Raw genomic sequence first — 23,047 nt, 5'->3', positions numbered from 1 at the left:
ACACTCATGCTGGTTAACGGTAACTCTGAGACATCCACATTTTACTTAGCTCACTCTGACCATACTCATACCCTTACTGCCACACGCAGTACCGCGAGCATACTTTTCCAATGCACAAAATAGCACAAAGATGGACGGCAGAAAGAGAGACGCCCAACAAAGGACCGGCTTGGGATGACTGTTTTGCTACAATTGCGATGCAGTATTACTTAACTCCACCCATGTAGCCCCGGTGGTGCTCCTGTTGAATAAGGCAGACGAGGAGCTAAAACCAGAAGGGGTACGTTCTTCAATTCGTTCTTTTTAGCGTCTTCTTAAAGTTCCTTCCTTCTTACCTCTTAGGGTTTATGCCAGTTTATTTATTTAGTTTTTTGCCTGTTCTGGGTGGATAGTGTCCGCTCCAAAACTTTTGTGATCTGCACAAATAACTGCCATCAGGCGATCGTGTCATCATTTTGCCAGCTTTGAAATCGGGCCGTGTAGTCGAGTAGAGTATCATCATTTAATACATAAATGAGACAGGATGTTAAGTCGACAAATCAACAGCCACCACAGCCAGCTTACAGCACACTGAAAACATAATCTCAAAAATCAGGCCTGTTCCAAAGTGTAGGTTTGGTGAATGTCTATGAAATCTGAGGTCAGCCCCCTACAACTACTGTTTGACATTGATGGAATGGCTCAAATTGTGTTTGTCTGTTAGTGTTTGTGTGTGTGTGTGTGCCTGTATGTGTGTGTGTGTGTGTGTGTGTGTGTGTGTGTGTGTGTGTGTGTGTGTGTGTGTGTGTGTGTGTGTGTGTGTGTGTGTGTGTGTGTGTGTGTGGTGTGTGTGTGTGTGTTTTGCGTGTGTGTGTGATGGTAAATACCCAGATGGCTGCTGGGAGGGGGCTCGGCAGGAGAGATGAACTTCACTTGAGGCTGAGGAGGGATGGCTGGGGTCGGCTTGGAGGGCCAAACAGTAGAATTTCCCTCACGTCTTTTTCTCGTAAATGTCTTTCTCTTCTTTAACAGCGTCCATCGTGCAATGGGAGAAAGTTCCCAAATGGATGTTGCACAGCAGCATAAATGAGGCGTAGTGTTGCTTTTATATTCTGATGGATGGTCATCACAATTTTTTGCACACCTGAATCAGTCCTTTTTTTGGGACCTTCACTAGGCACATTATGGCTAAAGTGAGTGCAAAACTTCCATATAATTATTTTGTGGGAATTGTGAGATTTATAACTTTCTCTAGCTACAAAGTTTGTTGTTTTTTTGTATCTCTTTTCACATGGTAAGTCATGGTTGAACATGTTTCAATAGGAACCTGTTGTTCTTAATGAAACCGTTGCAGATGACTGCGAAGCTGAGTAGCTTCATCCATCTTTGTGTGATTATTTTGACTATTATGGTGGTTGAAGTTCCAGATTCCGAAATAGCAACTTCAAATGTGAATAAAGCTGAAAGCAGCAATACACAGGGTCCAGCTTATTCATTCTATATACAATTGTAAAATTCAGTTTCATAGATTACTTTCTATATTGTAATGCAGACAACATTTATGTAACTTAAACATTAATTTGCAATTCTAAATATTATGGAATAACTTTTCAAGAACACAAACACTTTCTGCCTTTTCATTAAAGTTTGTAACGTTTATTTATAGGAAAATGTTTATACACAACATTTTTTTTTAAATAAAAAGTATTTTATTTTTTATTTTAAATTATATCGTGTCGTTGTTATAACTTACCATGTTGCATTGAAGTACATCTGGAGTGTCTGTGACAGTAGGGGTTTTGTCTTGTATACGTAAATTATGACATATTTACATCGATTTATGATAGCAGTCAAATTTATGCAATTTTTGTAAAGTTGAGTGGAGTTTTTTACTTGGATTACACTTTCAGTAGGTTCCGTTTCCATGAAATACGAAAACAACTACCATTATCATTGCACAGCTTCTATTTTTCCGATGCCCGGCTGGATCTTGAACGCATCACTGAGTCGCACATTTCAGTGTTTTTGAGAATGCAATCAACATTTTAAGAATTATTATTATTATTTTTTTTCATTAATCTGCAAAGTAATTTGAACCTCGGATTTAAAATTAATTCGACCAAATCTACTGACATCTACCAGGTAAGAATCTATATAAATATACATGTAAATCGATAGTTTGGTAACCTAGAAATAAAATTAACTAGAAATAAATATTTCGGCTCGGATTTGTACGGTTTTTGACAAATATCTGCACCGCATGGTTATCGATTTGGATGAAATTTAAACCACAAGATCCTTATGACATAGTGGTTTAAAAGATATGTGTTCCAGATGGTTTTTGGCTTCAAAATTTAGAGAATTTTTTCTCGAACAATAACAACAAGGGGCTGCCAAACAATAACAATAGGCTTCTAGCCCTGTGGGCTGGACCCCTAAATATACAGTATTTAGGTATTTAATCCAATGACCATTTATTTCTTTACATGCCCCCCAGAAATATTACGACATCATGCATGTAAACAGTGCACCGTGGGTCGGAGACAAGTGCTACCTACAGCTACTATGACACAAATGCATAAATAAAGAGTTTACAGAGGTTTGGGAATACAGGCAAGCACACACACACACACACACACACACACACACACACACACACACACACACACACACACACACACACACACACACACACACACACACACACACACACACACACTCACACACACACACACACACACACACGGTCAGTTTCGTGTGTATGCATGCATATTTGCATTCTAAATCCAAACATGCCTGATTGCTATGAAATTGTCCTAAGGTTGCCACGGCAGCAGCCTTTGTCTGACCCCAGCTGTCAGCAGTGGTGTGTAAAGACCTATACATGTGTCATTACCTCCATACATACAAGTACACACACAATATTGACACACAAGCACACACACGCACACACACACACACACACACACACACACACACACACACACACACACACACACACACACACACATACACACAATGAAAGACATGCATGTGTACATACTAAAAAGTTATATAAACCATACATAGTATTCTATGTCTAAACATATACACACATGCATGGACATGCAAGTAGTACAATGATATTTCCATGCACGCAAAGACAATGTAAATGTAAATACTTGACAAAAGCACACACACACACACACACACACACACACACACACACACACACACACACACACACACACACACACACACACGCAGTGTAAACTATGACCTTGCCCAGACGCTGTGAGCAGAGACAGGCATCAGTGGAGCATGTTATTGTGGCCCAACAGATTTGTGCCTGAGGAACCGCCCGAGTCCTGGTGGCCTTCTGGACGCCAGGCCAACCACCTGCTTCTGCCTTGTCTGTTGTAGCCTCCGTGCTGCACCACCCTGGTCTAGAACTCGACAGAAAAAGACTGTGAGAGCTCCCACTGTACTGCTGTTGGTGGGTTGAAAACACATTATCGTAAATAAAAACTCAATTGCTGCAATGGAGCACGTAATTCCTTTTCAACGGGTTTCAGGTGAAGGATGAGAAAGAACATATGGAGAGAATACAGACCCAACTCCAGTGTTGTTGCCCTTGTGCTGTGACATTAATTACAATTAGGATGGGTTTATTTTCATCAGGAACATATTCATATTCTATGAATATCTTCTGGGGTGAGGCTTGGTGCACTTCAGCACAGACCATAAGCATTAAAAAAAAAAAAAAAAAAACACAGTGAGAACACAACACAAGGCTTGTCCATAAAGGAACATACTGTAAGTACATTACTCAAAATAAATGTCAGATATTTAATGCTAGGAGACAAGCAGTGTGGAAAATGTCACAGATTTGAAATAGGAGTAGGAGGAGTAACAGAATAGGAGTAAAAGTAGAGCTATAGTAAAACGAGAGTGAATCTAGAGTGTTGTTGCTATGTCAATGTCATATAAGAGTGTGCACGAATGAAGGCCTCTTGAAGGACCCCCAGTGGCCCTTCAAGAGGTTCCAGGGGGTCCCAAGCAAAATTATTACTAGTAAAACCTCTTGTCTTATTTCATTTACAACATGTTTGCGCCAGAGGAGAATTTACAATAATGACAGTTTTTTTTCATGTTTCACGGTTATCTCCCTATCTATGGTACAGTCAAGGCAGGGATGTTGAGACAAAATCATATCCAACAATAAAAAATCTTCTCAGATCGGGGTCCAAGAGGCTAAACCTTGTCCAGTGGGATCGGTGGCATAAAATGAATCAAATCGATGGTTCCTCGGTGCGCTTTGTCTCGTGTATGAAATGTGTGATAGAGATGAACCAGCCTTGCCTCGCCCTTATCATTTCTTCTGTCTTTTGCAGGCGTTTCATCGGCTGTAAAGAAGACACACACATGTGAGTGGTTGAACCTCCTTACTTCTTTGCTGACTGGTGTCTCGTGTTTGGATGTGGAGGCTGCAACACGGATGTTGTTACTGGTGGGTCAGTCAAAAGGTGGTGACATTTTGACCGGTGACCGTTTCATCATGAATCTCCGTTCCCCTCGTTCTGTGTACAACCTGTAGATGGCAGGTGAATGTTGTTTTTTTTGGGAAGTTTGGGCGGGCACGGAAAAGTTCACTTTCCTGGCTTGAATGGCAAGAGGAAATTTACGTTTGTTCCACCAAGAATAACACCTCGAGTTACCCCCTCAGTGAACTATGTGAATTTGGTTGAATATAAGGAAGAACAACATCCTGCTTTCTTTCTTTCTTTCTTTCTTTCTTTCTTTCTTTCTTTCTTCACTGCTTTCATTCTTCTCAAGCTGCCTCTCTGTTTTCCTCCAGCTTTCTCTCCACTGTCCCCCCCCTGTTCTCCGTTTCTTTTTTAAGTAAGTTTCCTTTCATTCGTTCTTTTGTTCCCTCTTCTCCAGCTGCCTCTTCGTTGCTTTCTTCTCTTTCTTTCTCTCTTTTTCTTTTCTTTCTTTCTTAATTTCTCCCTTCCCTAGTCCCCTCTTTCTTTTCTTCTTTCATTCTTGCTTTATTTTTGCTTAGTTCCCTCTTTCTTTCTCTCTCTCTCTCTCTCTCTTTCTAAATTTCTTTCTCCCCTAAATCTTTCTTTCATTTCTTTACTTCTTTCCGTCTTTCCTTCTTTGTCTTTCTCTATGTCTTTCTTTACTTCTCTTTCCTTCTCTTTCCTTCCTTTCCACCTCATCAGCCCCTCCCCTCCACCTCTCTTTCTCCCCTGCACCACCCCTCTATCCTCTCCTCCTCCTGGCTATAAATCACTCTTCCACCCCCCCTGTCGGCTCCCAGGTCCAGTTCCAGGTGAAATAATGATGATGGCACGGGCCGGGGCCGCTGTGATGTGCTGCAGCGTTCCACTAATAAGGGCGTAATTAGGTCTGCAGACATCTCCCACCTCTTTTAAGGCAGGGAATATCAAAAGCAGCCCGCCCCGAGAGAGGCGCGAGTTCAAAGCCTCGCAGTAGGAAGTACCTGGCCTGCCTCATTTAGACGCTCTAACCTCGGTGGTGAGAGGCGGACCCCGCCGCCCCCGGAGGCAGAATCAAAGCTCTGCCCCGGCGGTGTGAGGCAGGGATGGTGCTCGGGCTTAAGTGGAGGAGCGATCGGAACGGAGGGTTGCTCTGAGGTGAGGATGTGCTCAGTTCAAAGGAAGGATTCACCTCCACGCTCACTCCTGCGCTGGAGAGGAAGAGAGAGGAAGGAATATATCACAATATAATATATACAAAACTTTACTACTAGCTGACAGACCATTCAGTAAATAAACTTCCACCAGACATTGTGTGTACCTGATCTTAATAGCTTACTTAAGGTGGCAATATTTCCGTTGCATTGTTGTTTTTGGCGGCACCTATGGCTAAAAGCAGTAATTACAGGTGTGTGTGTGCCGGAGGGATTGCATGTGAATGTGGTGTGTGAATGCATGGAGGCAAAGTCGGCACAGACCCCCGGTTCTTAATACTCAGAGTACTGCAAATGCATGGGCTTTCATCAGTGTGCAGACAATTATTTCATTTATTATTTAATTATTTAAATGGAAAATCTTCGAGATTGGCACTTTAAAGGCTGAATAAAAAACAAACAAACAAACCCTGTCGGATCATTTGGAAAATTCCCAAACACGTCTGGAGTCTCTTAATGCGAAGAGTAACTGGGGTTTAATCCCTGCTGTGCGCTGAGTCACTTTCATTTAATGTAGGGAGGCAGACAACAGACTGTGACGTCCTGGCAGCAGCAGGTGGGTTTCTGGGTGGGGCTGGGGGTGTGTGTGTGTGTGTGTGGGGGGGGGGGGGGGTTGTTTGGTTGTTTGTGTTGGAGACCCCCCTCTGAAAATAAATGGCAGCTGTTAGATTGTGTGAGGCAGCCAGCAGCTGGCCACACCCGAGCACCAGAGGAACGCTGGAACCTGCATGGCGAGATGATGGGAGAGGATTGTTTTAACCTTTACTTGGACAAGGGACTGGCTCAATTAACCCGCACCACTCCCTCCCCTCTGCCTCACTGTGACACAGCGAGACGCACAACCTCACCGGCTCCAACGGATCACTTAGAGTGCGAGTGCTCAAGGGCACAGTGTCAGTCGTGAAACTTACACTTGGATTTGTCCCGCTTATGAAATAGGAATCTGTCTCAGTGAAATCCAGCCGGATGAGTGAGACGCCGAAGACTGATGATGCCACGGTACATCGCCTCTCAGTGGTGATATGAATCGAGATACTGTATCTTCTGGGGTTTTGGTTTTGGTTGGTCGTAAAATCGTGGTCTAGTTAAATATCAAGGCTGCATTTCAGTTAAATAATGCAACTTTCTGAACTTCATAGATTGTTCTAGCTGTTCTGTTCCTCTCTACCTCGATAGAATCGTCTATTGGCGATCGACTCCATCGATCGTGATTGTCATTGATGACAGACAATTTTTTCAATTATTTTTATCCGCCAGGAAAATTCAGAGCATTCCGAGATAGATGTTAAGAGGGGCAGGTGCTCAAAGAATAGGAAAAGGCACATGGACCTCAAACTCTGGTTTTAGGCATTTCGCCGCTCTGGGCAAACGGAGCCGCACGGCGGAGTGCAGGTCACGCCCGCGATGATGCGCATCCGGACGCCTGTGATCTGCGCTCTGCTGTACGGACATCGTGGGCGCGCCAAGGACACGTTCCTCATGAACATGCATATCTTGCCCAGACAATCCGCCACCTCCATGCCCATTCACGCAAAAAATAACAACGACAAAAAAAAAACGCGACTGATGAAAATGGTGCCTGCCGCTCAATATGCAAACCTTGTGATTATAATATAGCAATTCATAATATAATCTCATAGAGAAAGATTAAGGTTCATTTTGTTTCATTAGTTTCTTACTTGTATCGAAAATAAAAATGGAAAATTAAAAACGTAACCCTTCATACATATATGAAACAACATTTTTTAAACACAACTGAGTTAAGAGACTGTCCCGTTCCAAAAAAAACCTGTTTTTTCTAATGGGCACGTCTCCCCGTTGCTTTCCGTCGCTATGGGACTTAATTTAGGAAAAAGTGGATGTTTTTTTGTAAATACTTTACTTAAAAATAAAAATCCTGCACCTCTGGAACGCATTCGCACATTACATTACGTTCTATGTGCACCCCCCGCCACACACACACACACACACACACACACACACACACACACACACACACACACACACACACACACACCGATAAAATCGCAAGCGATCACTGATTGTAACTTTTTGCCTAGTGCTCAGAGACTAGAAAGACCTTCAGATCATTATTAATTTCCCTCTCCTGCCAATTTGGAGCAACAATTAAGTCTCTGCCACTGTTCATTTTGTTTTTCTCCCTCTTTGCAGAGTGCTAATGTCTTATGCACATAGTTATTTGCCCCACCCAGTTGTTTGGAAGGTGTTTAATCATTTTCGCTGATGCGTTGGTATTTTTTCCTTTTTTTTTTTTAATGGAGTCAAGCAGGATGCTCTGTGAGAACCTTGTTAGTTCAAGATGAAGGGAGGCTTTCATGTAATTGGGTGCCGCCATTTCTGCAAAGGGTGAAATCACTCTATAGAGGACTTTTTTTTTTTTTTTTTTTTTTTCTCGTGTGTTTCTGCTTTGGATTACTATGGGTAATAACTGGGTTATTTTCATCTCCGAAATTCCGCACACAGACTAAATAAACTTTGCGAAAAGGTTCACAAATGTACATAATAAGTTTCACGTGCCTAAAATATGATTCACAAATGTATGTTATATATTGTTAACAGAGAACGGGGCGATAGGTGTTTTTTTTCCATATCCATGAATTTCCCCTGATGCAGGAGAGTGGAGCAGTCAGGACTTTATTAGAAAAGTGTCCCACTGTTTCTGTATTCACTGAACCTTTACCTAAATGTGTAGGAGGTTACACTTAAATCTTAATCTGTTTGTCACCTTTTCTGGATGGATTTGTCTCCATTCCATTTCAAAAGGCGGAAGTGCACAGCAATATTCAGCAAAATGACTCCGTGAATGAATGAATAATTTTTGTCCTTTGAGATATCTGTCTGAGTATGCTGGCAGAAAAATAGGAACCTGTTATAAGTGAGTGAGCAACACGATTTGTGTGAGTCATATTTTGTATATTTGGGAATCTCATTTTATTCTTGGATCTCCTTTTGTTTGTGAAACTCAATTTATTTTCTGGGAAGATGATTTATTTTGCGTGTTTCGTCATTAAATGAAATCAACCCTCTTGTTTTGGCAACTGAACAACGACACATCTCCACACCAACACGGGGAGTTGGGGTTGGAGCGGAGCTGTGTGTTAGAGATGCTCTGAAATACAGCAACGGAGGAGGGACATCATATTTCCATAATAAATCCCCCACCCCGCTATTTTGAGATAAATTCAATAAGACAGTGTGTTACTGCCTCAGTGTGTGTGTGTGTGTGCATGTGTGTGCGTGTGCGTGCGGGTGTGTGTGTCCCACTGGATCTAGTCGCCTCGACACTGTTGTGTTGTCAAGTGCCACATCACTATCTTGAGGTATTTTGACTTTTTGGGAAAGGTAAAGCACATGTCAGGCATGTCAAACATTCCTGTAGTAGTGGTGGTACTTTTTTTTTTTTTTTTAAACCAGGAACTCTGTCGATGTACAACTAAAGTGGAGTGAGTGATAGTGAGGAAGGAGCGAAGCTGTGAGACTAAGGACATATTCTGGGGGGAGAAAAAAAACAGGCGCGTTTTTAAAATTTGTGTCTAAAAGCTCAGCTAAGGATGTGAAAAAGCAAAAAAAAAAAAAAAAAACATAAGAAAAAGGAGAAGAGAAGGGAAAGGGAGAGAAAACAAGAGTAGAGCAGAGCGAAATCAATGTCTAGGATACCCGTGTGTCCCTGTGTGTGTGTGTGTGTGTGTGTGTGTGTGTGTGTGTGTGTGTGTGTGTGTGTGTGTGTGTGTGTGTGTGTGTGTCTGTGTGTGTGCGCGCATGCGTGTGTGTGTCTGTCTGTGCTTGCAGACAGGAACGATGTTGCTTGTTCCTCATTTGATCAGGAGGTGCAGACATTTATCTGCTCACATTGAACTGACCTGTTCAAAATCTTGCTTTCACCTTGTTTCGCCATCCCTAACATAATATCTGAATAATTCCTGTGTGAAAAAACGTTTCCCTAAATGGGGAAACGGAACCCTCTTTCTCAACCGCACAACAATGATTCTAATCCAGTGTCCCGGTTTTCCACATGCACGTACGGGCACTGGACTGAAGCAACAGAAACACCATTGTCAAGTGCTCACCCTGGCATGCTGGGAAAGAGAGACGGCGCGATGGAGGAAAGGAACAGTGCGGGTGTGAGCACCTCACCTTGAGCCATACAGTACATCAGATGCCTCCTGCAGGGAAGGTAGAGCTCTGGTGGGACCATAGGCGTGTAGGTCTCTCTGCGGTGAGCTCTCCTCCTTAATGAAGTCCATTTGTTAACCCACAGGCAGTGCCGGTAACTGTCGTCCCTCCTAGAAACACATGTCGACGCACACTCCTACTAATGCACATCTGCATTATACGCAAACAGAAACACACACACATGCTCAGGAACGCCCACCAAAACCAATACAATGCCATAATCTGTTTTCTCCCGGAGACACACCATGCCAGGTCTGGCCAAGCCAAGAATAACACCGTCCATTATCCCTGGCTTCTCCTTGGCTGCGTAGGGGGGCGAATTCGACCTGCCCTACATCTTCACAGCGTGGACTGGTCCTCCCCATCACCTTGTTTGTGGGTGAGGGTACAGTGTGAGCGACGCGGGGGTGGTTGGGCTGCGGGTAGGCCATAAGGTGACAGGTTTGCAGTTAATAAGGGGCCTGGAAGGGTGTGATTGTGGGAGTGGGAGGTGAGGACTGCCTCTGTAAACCTGCGAGCAGTAAGTCATCTTCACCCGGGCAGGGTCACAGAGTTGACAATTTCTTCTTAATACTGCAGGTGGCACAATCAAGGTTGTTGTTCATGACTAATCACCCAAACAAATTGAGAAATTATTTGATTACATCTTTCAAGGTTAACCAGTCTGCTGTAAAATAGGTCTGCCAATTAGTAATTTGTTCTATGAGTTTTCAAGCAACATGACCCAACTATCCGAGTTCCAAAAAGAATGTTCCAACGCAACCTGCATTGGTCATAGAAACTGTAGAATTATTCACTGTGTGAAGGGCAAGAGTCTCAAAAGCCTGACAGCATTATCTAAACATGGACAACTGCACCAGCAAATTGGAAACCGCTTATATCCAAGGTCAACACACAAAGACGCAGAACTTGGTGTTGGGAGAACAAAACCTGGATCGCTGAACAATGGAAAATAGTTATATGCTCTGATGAGTCATCCTTCACCCTTTTTTCCTTCATGCAAACAATTTTACATTTGGGGAAAGCCAAAGTATGCCGTCAACCCACGATGTCTGTTGCCAACTGTTAAACATGGCGGGGGAATACGTCATGCTATGGGCAGCTATCTTGTGGCAGTCACTGGGTCCAACATTTGCTCTGCATGGTCTTATAAGAGACAAGGTCTATGAGGCCATTTTATAAGACCAGGTGCACCCTACAGTGCTAACACTGTATGTGACGCTCCCATATTGATAGTTATAGTCAGCTGCCTACCACGGCCTCCAAAATCACTTGATCTGAATGTCATTGAACCTTTATGGGAAGCTTTGGATTGATGAGTGCAAAGTAGATTTATCCATCCATCAATCCTGAAGAATGGTACAATATACCACCACATTACAGTTCAGGACTTGTATGGCAGCCTTCCAAGAAGGATTGGAGCTGTTCTACAGGCAAACGGTTGCCCCTACACCTTACGAGGTCCTTGAAAACATCGCTTGGTGTTTCCATTGTTCTGTCCCCTCGCTGTATACAACGATCAGCCACAACATTGAAACCACCTGCCTAATACTACGTAGGTAACCCCTCGCTCCGCCAAAACAGCTCTGACCCGCCTAACAATGTTTAGGTAGGGGGTTAGGGTTGAAGGCCAGGACCCGAGGTTTCCCAGCAGAACATTGCCCAGAGCATCACACTGCCTTCACCGGCTTGACTTCTTCCCATAGTGCATCCTGGTGCCATCTCTTCCCCAGGTAAAGAATGTACATGCACCCGGCACCCACAGGATGTAAAGAAAATGTGATTCGTCAGAGCAGGCCACCGTCTTCCATTGCTCCATGGTCCAGTTCTGACGCTCACTTGCCCATTGTAGACGCTTTGGGCGGTGGACAGGGGTCAGCATGAGCGCTCTGACCGGTCTGCGGCTACGCAGCCCCATACGCAGTTTAGAATATCTTGTGTGTGAGAGGATGTGTAGACTGGTGAGAGGAGGTCAATACTTCCAAAACAGGTTGTATTTCTGAATACTATTCTTGTGCTCACAAATACTTTGAAGTTTTGTGACATAATAAACACAATCATAAAATAAGAAAATGTCCACAATGAAAGATAAAACTATAATTAATAGATTTAATTTATTTTGTTAATGAACTCATTAACTAATTAATTCATTCATTACTTAATTAATTATTAATCAATTCATTCTGAGTTATTGATATTGATAGTTTTTCAAAATTATTTGAAGGGTTACTGCAAGTGTTTCTTTTGATTAATTTCTTTGTGAAACAGGAAGATGGAGGCAAGACATATTGTTTTTCCACCATACACCACCGGCAGGGAAGGAGAGAGAGAGAGAGGGAGAGAGAGAGAGAGGGAGAGAGACGGAGAGAGGGGGGGGGGGGGGGCTGACAGATATTGGACTGGAAAGAAAGAAAGATAAACAGAAAGATTACCAGTGAGATAGAGAAAGAAAAGCAGACATCCATCAAAGTGAGCCTAAAAAGGAGAGTATAAAATGAGAGAGCGGGAGAGAGATCCATTACCCACCATGCTCTGCTGTGTGATGTATCTGAGCCATCTATAAGCAGACTAGCCTGAGGGAGATCGTTCCAAATGACTCCAAAATTGGTTTCTGATTGTTTTGCTTTGGTCTTGGGGATCTGGGCGGACACGGGCCATGTTCTGCCCCGGCCTCTCCCCGCCACGCCGGACAAACGTATATATTTTGTTCCTGTCAGGACTTTATTCGCACAACTCGGCTAATTTGCCATGGAAACCGCGCGGGCCCGGGGGGGGATCGTGCTGTAGACCATTACCTTCCGTTGTCTTCCATGGTCTATGTGATGATGATATTTCACCGGTGTCACCATGTTTTCTTTGGCATTTCTGCACCATTACTTAGCGGCGCTAAGTAATAATGTTGTCAGGGGAAAAGGAACGGAGGGAGACAGGCCCGATATTATCGAAGTGAGCGAGGGGACGTCTCTCAAAAATGACCATCAGTATTTTTTCCCACATTATTCTTTGTTCTTAGTTGTGTTTATATTGCATCGCGCCCTTTACCATCCGATTCCCCGTGAGGCTCAATGCGTAGATCATGGGGACAAAAAAAACAACAACAATATTCTTCACACACCAATGCAGGGCGACATGTGTGGAGGGGAAGAATTGGAAGTTCTCAAGAAACGGTCGCACACTGCCTGGACTTGCAATTGAAGATAGTTTATTCCAACAATTCCATAGTGAGGAGTTCAATTCCCTGTGATATGAGTGCATAGAGCATGGTGCTAAAAGTTCAAGCAATATTGGTAACAATCTCTTCGTAGCTCAGTGGACACAGCATGGCAGTAACGCTGCCATCTTAGATGATTTCATTACCATTAAGGCAAGCAACGCCGGGCTGGGAGAGAAATGAGTTACGCTGAGTACCAGAGTGGTTCATAATTACATAATACTTGATTGCCCTGTGTTTTGAAGATTAAGGGGACAGCGCACGTGCCCAAATATTTTCCATCAATCTGTGTATTGTTGCCTTTTGGGGGGGAATTCTGAGCCTTTGACGAGTGATAAATAAGGAATACGTTGTTCTCCCGCGTATCTAACAGCCTGCACCCTTTATCTGTACATGGCTTCACATCCCCAAGGCCCCAGACCCCCCCTCCATCTGTGCCATAACGCACCCGCCCTCCACCCTACTCTCACACACCCGCCCACACATACATACAGTCACACATTTGATATACTTTTTTCATTGCACATGCAAGAGAAAAAAAACAGCAGAAATCCTGATCTCTACAGGAGTCCAACATGGCATGCAGTACAGTTCCTTAGTCTGAGGTAAAGGAAGCATCAGCATTTCCAGGGGTCACAGTGAACATTTCTCTACTCAGTTGCGAAGGGTGTGTGTGTGTGTGTGTGTGTGTGTGTGTGTGTGTGTGTGTGTGTTTGTGTGTGTGCGTGTGTGCGTGTGTGTGCGTGTGTGTGTGTGCGTGTGTGTGGCGGTACATGCACATGCAGGCACACACACACACATCCTGTAGGATGCTACACCTTCCCTTGGCCTTTATCTCCTGCTAAATGTGTTCAGGGTTAGGTCGCTTCGTGCACAAACTCGTGTTTGACCCGACTGCCGTGGTGTTTAGTCAGGATTGTGTCCTTGGTGTTCTGGAGGGAGGAAGAGGTTGCAGCTTTGACACATTGACGGTTGTTGTTTTTTTTTATTGGAGTGTCCTTCATTTATCAAAATCTATTTTCCAAAAGACACATGAGAACAATACATATACACATTGAAAGGACCTACTAATTAATACAGATATTCAGATATTCAGATTCCTTCTGGTTATTAAGGATGACCGTCCTATTCATTCCCTCAACTCAGTGGAGAGTGTGATAGTTCTCTACTCGTCAGCTAAAGTCGGTTTTTATCTATTTTATTTTTTTGTGCTTTTATTTCCTTGTTGTGCGTTTGAGGTTTGTTTTGTTGCGTCACAGATCCTTCTGCATCCCTCGAACCTCTGGTTTACATTAATTCCATTATTTGTCCGCCACTATCAAATATAATAATAATAATTATAATAATAATAATAATAATAATTTCTTCAGTCCCCTTTGAGGTTGCACCATTATAAAATAATAATGTGGATGAGGTGGATCAAAAACAACCCTGTAACTTACCTGCGAAATGCAAGGCGTGTGGGTATCATTCCGCAGAGGCTCAAAACGCCAGACAAGCAGGAGATTGATTAAAAGAAAAAGAAATACATAAATAAACCGTCATAACAATTATTAATATATTATAACAAGTCATACAAATAAATGACGAACAACTTTTTGTCCAAACAGTCCCAGCGGAGCGGCGCACCAGAGGCGGCCCTCCGTCCTTGGCTGACAGCCTTGTCGATCAGGAGTGTGTGTGTGCGTCTGTGTGTGTGTGTGTGTGCGTCTGTGTGTGTGTGTGTGTGTGTGTGTGTGTGCGTCTGTGTGTGCGTGTGTGTGTGTGCGTCTGTGTGTGTGTGTGTGTGTGGGGGGGGGGGGGGGGGGGGCGTGGCCACGGCTGGCGGGGGCGTGGCTATTGGCGGGCGCCCCGGTGACAGCGCCGTCACGTGGATTCTCACGCTGTGGGGCCGCGAGGCTGCGAGCCGCGTGCAGACTGCTGGAGGAGAGAGCGCGAGACGCACGCACACACACACACACACACACGCACACGCACTCTGAGAGAGAGAGAGAGAGAGAGAGAGAGAGAGAGCGACACCGACACCGAGGAGCAGCCGGGGAGAGACGGGCTTTGCGCCGTCGTTGCGGGACCGGGCCCCTGTTTTCCATGGACCTGGACATTAACGATGTATTTTGTCATCTCCGCCATGAAAGGTAAGCGGGGTCCGGCGCCGGTGCGTGGGGAGCGGGGCCGCGCTCAGCCCCGTGTGTCGCCCCGCGTGGGGGCTGACAGCGCGGAGCCTGTGCCGAGGTGACGAGTCCCGTCCCCCCCGTCCCCCCCCCCCGTGATATGGTTGTTTTTCATGGTTGTTTCTTTGGCGAAAACTTGTTTTTGTTTCGTTTTTTTTTGTTTTTTTTTTTGAAGTTGCTGCTTGTTGTCACCGACGGGTTTGTGTGTCACCAAAGAGAGCAGTTTGGGACGGAGTTCACCTGACCCTCCCTCTGCAAGTTTGGGACAAGGATGTTTGATTAATCATCGTGTATTTTCAGGTCAAATTATGATTAAAAAAAATAATATATATATATATGTATAATAAATATAAAAAATTATGTGTGTGTGTAAATACTGTGTATGTATGTGTGTATATATATATATATATATATATATATATATATATATATACACTGTATATATGTATATGTAGGTATATACTTACTTATATACTATATGTATGTGTGTGTATATACATACACTGTGTCTGTGTGTGTGTGTGTTTTTGTGTGTGTGTATATATATATATATATGTGTGTGTGTGTGTGTGTGTATATATATATATATATATACACACACACTGTGTATATGTAGGTATATACTTATATACTATATGTATGTGTGTGTATATACATACACAGTGTGTGTGTGTGTGTGTGTGTGTGTGTGTGTGTGTGTGTGTGTGTGTGTATACATTACATTTTGCAGATTTTTTTTAACTTTAAAGTACTTTAGTAACATTGGAAATCTCCAGCAGGGGATTGGATTGGATGACGCTGCCGAACTCTATTACTCACTTTGTTCGTACGCCCTATATGTCATTAAAAGGTATAATGACAGCGTATAATAAGTATAATACCCTGAAGTAAAAATGGGTCTCCAATATTTTACCAAGTTGGAGTTCAAGAGATTATTTATCACATATATATATAAACATAAGGTTAAGTAAAAGCTTTTTGGAATCGGAAAAGTAAATGTTTTTATTTATTTGTTTGTACCATGTACAATATTAAACAATGATGTTGTAATTTGATGTGTTGTTCCACATTTAACTTCAGCTAATCTTAATTATTTTAAGTTGCAGACTCTTGGCGGACTCTTAAAATGATTAAAATGACAAACATACTGTACGTCCCACACAATCCAATTCATTACACCATTTATGACCCATCTTGCATCTGTTTAGATGATCAGAGCGTCAATTAAGAGGATATGTAGGTATTTATATGCATACACAGGAAATGCCCGAACTCTCATTTCCCCCCCTCTATCGATCTCCCGTCCCGTTACATTTTGGAGAGTCTTCCTGCTCTGAAATGAGATGAGCAGAGGAAGCTGTGATGGTACGCCCCATGTTGGCGACTGGTGGAAGAACCTTCACGCTAAGCAACACAACATGTAATGTCTGACCTTTATCTCATAACATTGCACAACGTAACTCACCGTGTAACACATGTAACATAACTCATCACAACACACTGGGTTTAGCTTTCCACCATGCTTGTTTTGTGTTAGCGCTCTCATCTGTTTTTTAGCTTCTTCTTTTTTTTTTTTTTCCCCACTTTCTTTTTTTGGTAAATGATCCCAGCGCCTAATCTCGAACTGCAAGACCCTCTCGCCAAGCCGTATAACACTGACCTAGATTTGGTAAAAGTGGATTTTTATCCTTCAGGAATACATGCAGGGTCTCTCCATGGGACGACTGCAATCCCCGACTTACTGTAGTTGTTGCTATGGTGCAGTATTTCTACCTAGCTTTGTCCATTATTGACCATAAACCAAAGGTGTTGTGATGCCTTGAGACATTTAGCAGGTTTTCTGCTGCTTGTAGAGGACGGTCGACAGCCACGTGTGGCACCGAAACCACTGGTGCCACATGCTCGCATCCCCTTGAATGAACCACTAAATACGGCAGCATGCAGCTACGTCTCGCCTGCAACCCATGCTACTATGCTAGCAGTGTGTGTGTGTGTGTGTGTGTGTGAGAAACCTTGGTCCTATTGATGCTGGAGTGCTGTAAAGATGCCACAATGCAGGGTGCATGTGGATGTAGAGATGCCACCATGCAGGGTGCTTGTGGAAGGAAAGATGCCACCGTGCAGGGTGCTTGTGGAAGGAAAGATGCCACCGTGCAGGGTGCTTGTGGAAGGAAAGATGCCACCGTGCAGGGTCCTTGTGGAAGGAAAGATGCCACCGTGCAGGGTGCTTGTGGAAGGAAAGATGCCACCGTGCAGGGTGCTTGTGGAAGGAAAGATGCCACCGTGCAGGGTGCTTGTGGAAGGAAAGATGCCACCGTGCAGGGTGCTTGTGGATGCTGCTTTCTGGGTTCATGCTGCAGAAACAAAAGCCGAACTCCAGAGTCCCAATCAGCTCGGTGTAACGTTCACGGCTGTTGTTTACAGACTCCGTTGGATTTTCCAAATAGATAATCCTCCAAGTTGAACGTCACCCGCAATTACAGATCCCCGCCCCCCACCCCGCTTCCAAATTCATCCTCCTCGAGATGCACGCACACACACACACACACACACACACACACACACACACACTCACACCTCCCTCTCTTCTGCTACCCCCCGAGTGATCCAACCATCGCCACCACAGAGCCCACAACATGCTCTCCAACTGCTTCTTTACTTGCGTTTGAACCTCTCTCTCTTCCTCTTACGCTTTTCCTGTGCTGTGTTTTCGTACTCTCTGAAAGCCACAAAAACAGTTGTTTCAACCCCCCCCCCACTTCTCTCTTTTTATTCTGTTGTTTCTCTCTCATTTTCATTCTGCTCTCCCTTCTCCCTCCTTCTGCCCCCCCCCCCCCCGGCCCCCCGCGGCTTGTCGCAGGCTGCTGTCATCACCTATTAGTCAGGATGTGGCGGGAATGGAACCCGCAGCGCTGCCGCCTGCGAGCCTTGCATGGTACGACCCCCCGCCCCCTGCCCCAAAGCCTGCAAGAGGGGGCAGACGAATTAATGATAACCAACGGTCTTGATTTTTAGAAATTCCCAGCAGCCACCGCACTATCCCCGGTTAAATGTGGGCCACCACACGGTACTTCTTAAAACCCCCTTTTGTGTTTGGTGACGTTGATGCGATGTTTTGGACGATATTTATTGCGTCCATCAAAGGCCCCTTATTAAATCTTTCTCTCTTGTATTTTTAGTTGGTACGAGCCAACCGGTGACGAAATGGGGATCGTTTGAAAAGATGCTCGCTAATCTATGGCTAAGGCTGTTTGGGATCGACAATCGTTCCTTATTTAGTTGTATTATTTAAGATAAAGATTGTGGCTCGTTTAGGGATCCCACCATACCACTAATATTTCAATATCAACAAAACTTCCCAATTCTCAATTCCTCATTTGCTACCAGGGTAAAAAAATAAAAAGTCCTGTGCTCTTCAGCATTCACTGCTGTATCAAACAAGTAACCAAAAAAGTGAAGTGGCATATATTTAACCAAGTATTCAACAATAAACAGTGAAAAAAATAGTTTGATGATTAATATTATAATGCTTGACTGTGAAGTAGCTCAGCCGTTGCAAACATTGTATAGAGCATAATTGGTTCGTGCCAAATTAGTCAAATAAAAATATTGGTCATGTTTATTTAATGCTAAGAAAACTTTGACTTTCATGATGAAAATGATATCAGGGTTTTGGTTTTTTTTTCTCTCGACGAGTCTTATATTTGGTGGTGCTGTCGCTGCAGTTCACAATCTCCACGTGTCATTAATCTCAGTTTTTGGGAGATGTTTTTTGCAGGTTAGCCTTTTGCAGCTTGGTTCTACCGCTACCGAAACTGAACTGTCCTGTCTGTCCACAGACAGTGCTGTCTATTTTGGTTTGTCAAATAAAAAGTATATCAGAATCATTTTGGCCGACCATAAATGTCACTTTTAGAACGTGATCTCATCGGGCTGGTTAATAGCTACGAAAATGATACCACGCTGTTGTCTTATGCCACCACATATCACTCCCTGCCAGACATGCTTCTGCTAAAACAAAGTATATTTGACTTTCTTTTTTTATTTTTATTTTTTTTTCACTTTTAGTATTACAATTAATTTTAACTCAATTATTCATGCAAATAAATAAATCATTCTCCCAGCATTTTTTAAATTGGCGTTAAGTAATCAGGTGACTACTCTCTCAGTATCACCATTTCAGCAAACGTCCACGTCATCCCTCTTTGTTTTTCTTTGTTAGTGTATGATAAAGCTGTGCACTGTTGGCAGATACATGTGATGTTATCTCTTTGCTTCAACTTGTGAGGACCACAATTCCCCTAAAGACCAACCTTACATTTAGTGCAACAACCAACATTAAGTGGTTTTTGTTTTTTTTGTTTTTTTGGGTTGAGAAAATTCAATAAACAAAGACTGATGAGATTTAAAAGTTATTTATTACAAAGCTTTTATTATCTACTAAGCTAATAGACAAGTCAGTCATTGTTTAAGTGGCAATGTGTGACTCACCCACACGGCTGTGTACTGTGTTTATTATTTAGATCCAAAAACTATATTCTTTTTGCGAAGGGAGGGGAAGAGACCCACAGAAAGTGCTTCTTACATTTCTGCTGGTGCACAACTTCCCCTGCTCTTGCACGCTAGCAACAAAACCACACGGTGGAGATAAAATCAGAATGTAAAGATAACAGAAGAAGCAAACCAATGATTTCACTCAGCTAGCGCAGGTTGTTCCCCCTGTAAGCACTTTCAGTTAGACCATGACAGATGATGTGCAAACTAGTATTTCAGTTATATGTTGTACATCTCATCTTCCCACGGTGTATGTCTGTGTATCTTGTCTCTCCATCGTTCTTTGTTGAAACACCAGGAAGTGTGTGTGTGTGTGTGTGTGTGTGTGTGTGTGTGTGTTCGAGAGCTGAGGCCCTCTCAGTGTCCACATTATCAACGTTGACCACCACATATTGATTTTATATTTTTTACTTTCCAAAATGGGTAAAATCTTATTTCATCGCAGCGCTGCAGGAATCTTTCTCCCTCTCTCACACACACACACACACACACACACACACACACACACACACACACACACACACCCTCCTCTCCGTGCACACTCTGAATCAAAATATGATCATGCGCAGGATATTGGGGCTGGGTACCAAAACCCAGTACCCTTATGGCACCGGTTCCTATACGATCGGTATCTACCGGACCGAGGTTTCGTTGCCTCATTTCGATGCCATGCACCGGGCTCAGTGCTCTGAAACCGCCACACGCGCCTTCACTAAACATGTGAAGGCGCGTGGAAACAAGTAAGTGTTTGGAGCTCTCTAAAATAGCACCGATCCTATATATATATATATATATATTTTTTTTTTTTTTTTAATAACTTAATGATTTTTTTCTGTTAAACTTCACTTTGTGACTTTTTCCTTTGAAATAAAACCGCACATTGTTATATCTGTAAATTGTCTATTACCAAAGTTTCTATCAGTAATACAGTTAAAATAGAAAAAATATGAATGTGTTGCGTTGCATGTCCATTTCCGTGGTGCTCCCTGATTTTGTGCCGGTGCTTCTAATACCTTCAGTCCGGAGCACCAGTGCTACTAGCGGAAAAAAGTTAGTCTGGAGCCCTAGTATTTTCTTTGGGTTATTTGGGTCCTGACCTACAAACCGGTTATGTTTGGGTCACAGACTGGAAAGTCAAAATGAGATGATTTTATAGTACGGCCGCTGTATTTTAAAGCCTCCAGGACATGAGTGTGAAACCTCTGATCAGATTAAAGCTAACACTTGCTAGAGCTTATCGTTACGTTCCCAATAATGCTCCTGTTTCAACTTCGTAGTGTTCCATACTGCAGCAGCAGGCCACTGCTGTTGTCAAAACCCTCAGAGGGAGATACTCATACTTCAGTTGAAACCTACGGCTGTTTCAATCACTTTGCTTTGAGGAATTCTCGCCCGGAAAATTTCATAGTAAATTAAGCAAATTTACACGTGAGCAGGGCACGCGGCGTTTGGAAACAAAACAGCGAAGAAATTGTGCTTTTTAATATTACGATAAAGGAGCAATTAATTATTCAGTGATTAATTGTTGAGCTGTGGTTTGGGGGGGGGGGGCTGGGCTGAAAATGTTGGAGAACCCTTGTTTTAATTGCTTAATGGCACGAACACCACCTGGGTGAAGGGTTAGATTCCCTGTGTGGTTTATTAGACCCAGCATGATGCTACAGCAATGCGAGAAGTTTAGAAGGATAATGTTCACCATGCCACATTTACTGTATATATTGGCAGATGTGAGTTTGTCCTTTTGTTTTCAATTCCTTGTTATTTACTTTTGTCACCGTTGTCAACTATTAACTTTTATAAACACAATTTCCGCCGTTCAGTTTCTTGGCAATCTTCAGCAGAAAGATTTCGTCATTTCAGCCCATGCTTTTACCCAATAGCGTCTTGCAGCGACAATTGAAATAACAAAGTACTCACATGAAAACAAAGTAAATAATTAAATGTAGACCATTCAATCACAAAAAGTATACAATCGAACACACATTTATTATTCCAGTCAAAAACATGATCTAGGCTAGCCACCTTTACGGGGTGCACAGCTTATAGGTATACATATAATGTGAGAAGATTGTGAGACATTTTGCCAGCTCTGGACAAGTACATTTTAACAAGCTACAGTTTATATATATATATGCCATAATGTAAACACAAATTTTATTGACAAGCGCCCTAGTTTGAATTAGGGCTCCAAGTGAGGTTGTAGCCTGGGAGCAAGTTGGCTCACTAACGTTTATGTTCGCTCCCCACTGAAGATTTCACAGTGTCCTCATCAGTCACAGACACTGACGCAGGGTTTGGAAGAAGAATTTTGCACGTTGTGTCACGGAATTAGAATTCTGGCTGCAGTCCTCCACCCGCGTCCCTTTAAAACAGTCAAATGCGACACAACTCTCACATCTCCGCTGTGCGCGTACACTGTGAACAACTAACCGCTTTCCTAAATTAGTAGTGTTTGCCGCAACATTTGCATGTTTTTTTTTTTTGGTTTTTTCTATGTCCGTCGCGGACCCAACTCAAAATTCCGAGCATGTAAATGGCGAACACCTCCATCGACTTATGGTTTTGCCAATCAAGTTGGGCTGGTGAGTCTGCCCTCTGGTGTTTTAAGTATGTAAATGAAAAAAAAAAATCATTTTTATATTGGAACCCATTTTCAGCCCCAGGATACCGCGATATATCATCCCACCCCTACTGAGTTTGAATACTACTGACGGACGCACTGCTTATAATTTGCTAATTACATAACAGTGTCAGCTGAATGAGTCGATGAAATCTCAACGTTATGTGTGTGTGTGAAGCGGGGCAGTACAGAAAACAAACGTTTTCCCAGTCACCCTACCCTGGACAAGGACGAGCTGAACACAGACATTGTGTCTCCAGGCTGACACGGAGTAAACGTGTTGTTGATGTGGAAGATGGATTAGCGCGGCTGTTCTAACCTTGTATTCCCTCGTCTTGGAGCTGACAGGGGCCAATAAAGCACCTTGTTCAACCTGACCCGAATTCAGGCTGTAGATGAAAGAGGCCCTTGTGGTCTAAATCCTGGCAAACCTTGAAATCAATCAAAACAACCTGATCCTTCAGAGTTCCCGTTGTGCCGCCGCCGCCGCCTTTTATTCGCCACTCGCTTCTCTGTTTGCGTTCGGGGATATGAGCATAGCGTGAATATAATTGTGTGCTTCACTTGTTTATTATAAGAAAAACGCATATGGAGTTAAAATGGGATATTTAACCCACGTC

General features: G+C 43.2%; 1 protein-coding gene across 1 annotated transcript in view; it reads left to right on the top strand.

The window, feature by feature from the left end:
- LOC307227844 (nuclear receptor ROR-alpha A-like) overlaps positions 1–23,047 on the top strand; it is a gene marked incomplete at its 5' end in the record, with an annotated part of 176,726 nt that overhangs the window by 102,957 nt on the left and 50,722 nt on the right. The window contains one exon of the mRNA XM_079997288.1: positions 4,353–4,385. Coding sequence (XP_079853414.1) covers positions 4,353–4,385 — 33 coding nt within the window. The remainder of the gene's footprint in view (positions 1–4,352; positions 4,386–23,047) is intronic.

The sequence above is a fragment of the Zeus faber genome, assembly GCF_960531495.2.
Source record: "Zeus faber genome assembly, chromosome: 3".
NCBI lineage: Eukaryota > Metazoa > Chordata > Actinopteri > Zeiformes > Zeidae > Zeus > Zeus faber.
The sequence above is the reverse complement of the archived record's forward strand: the minus strand, read 5'-3'. Positions and strand labels throughout refer to the sequence as shown.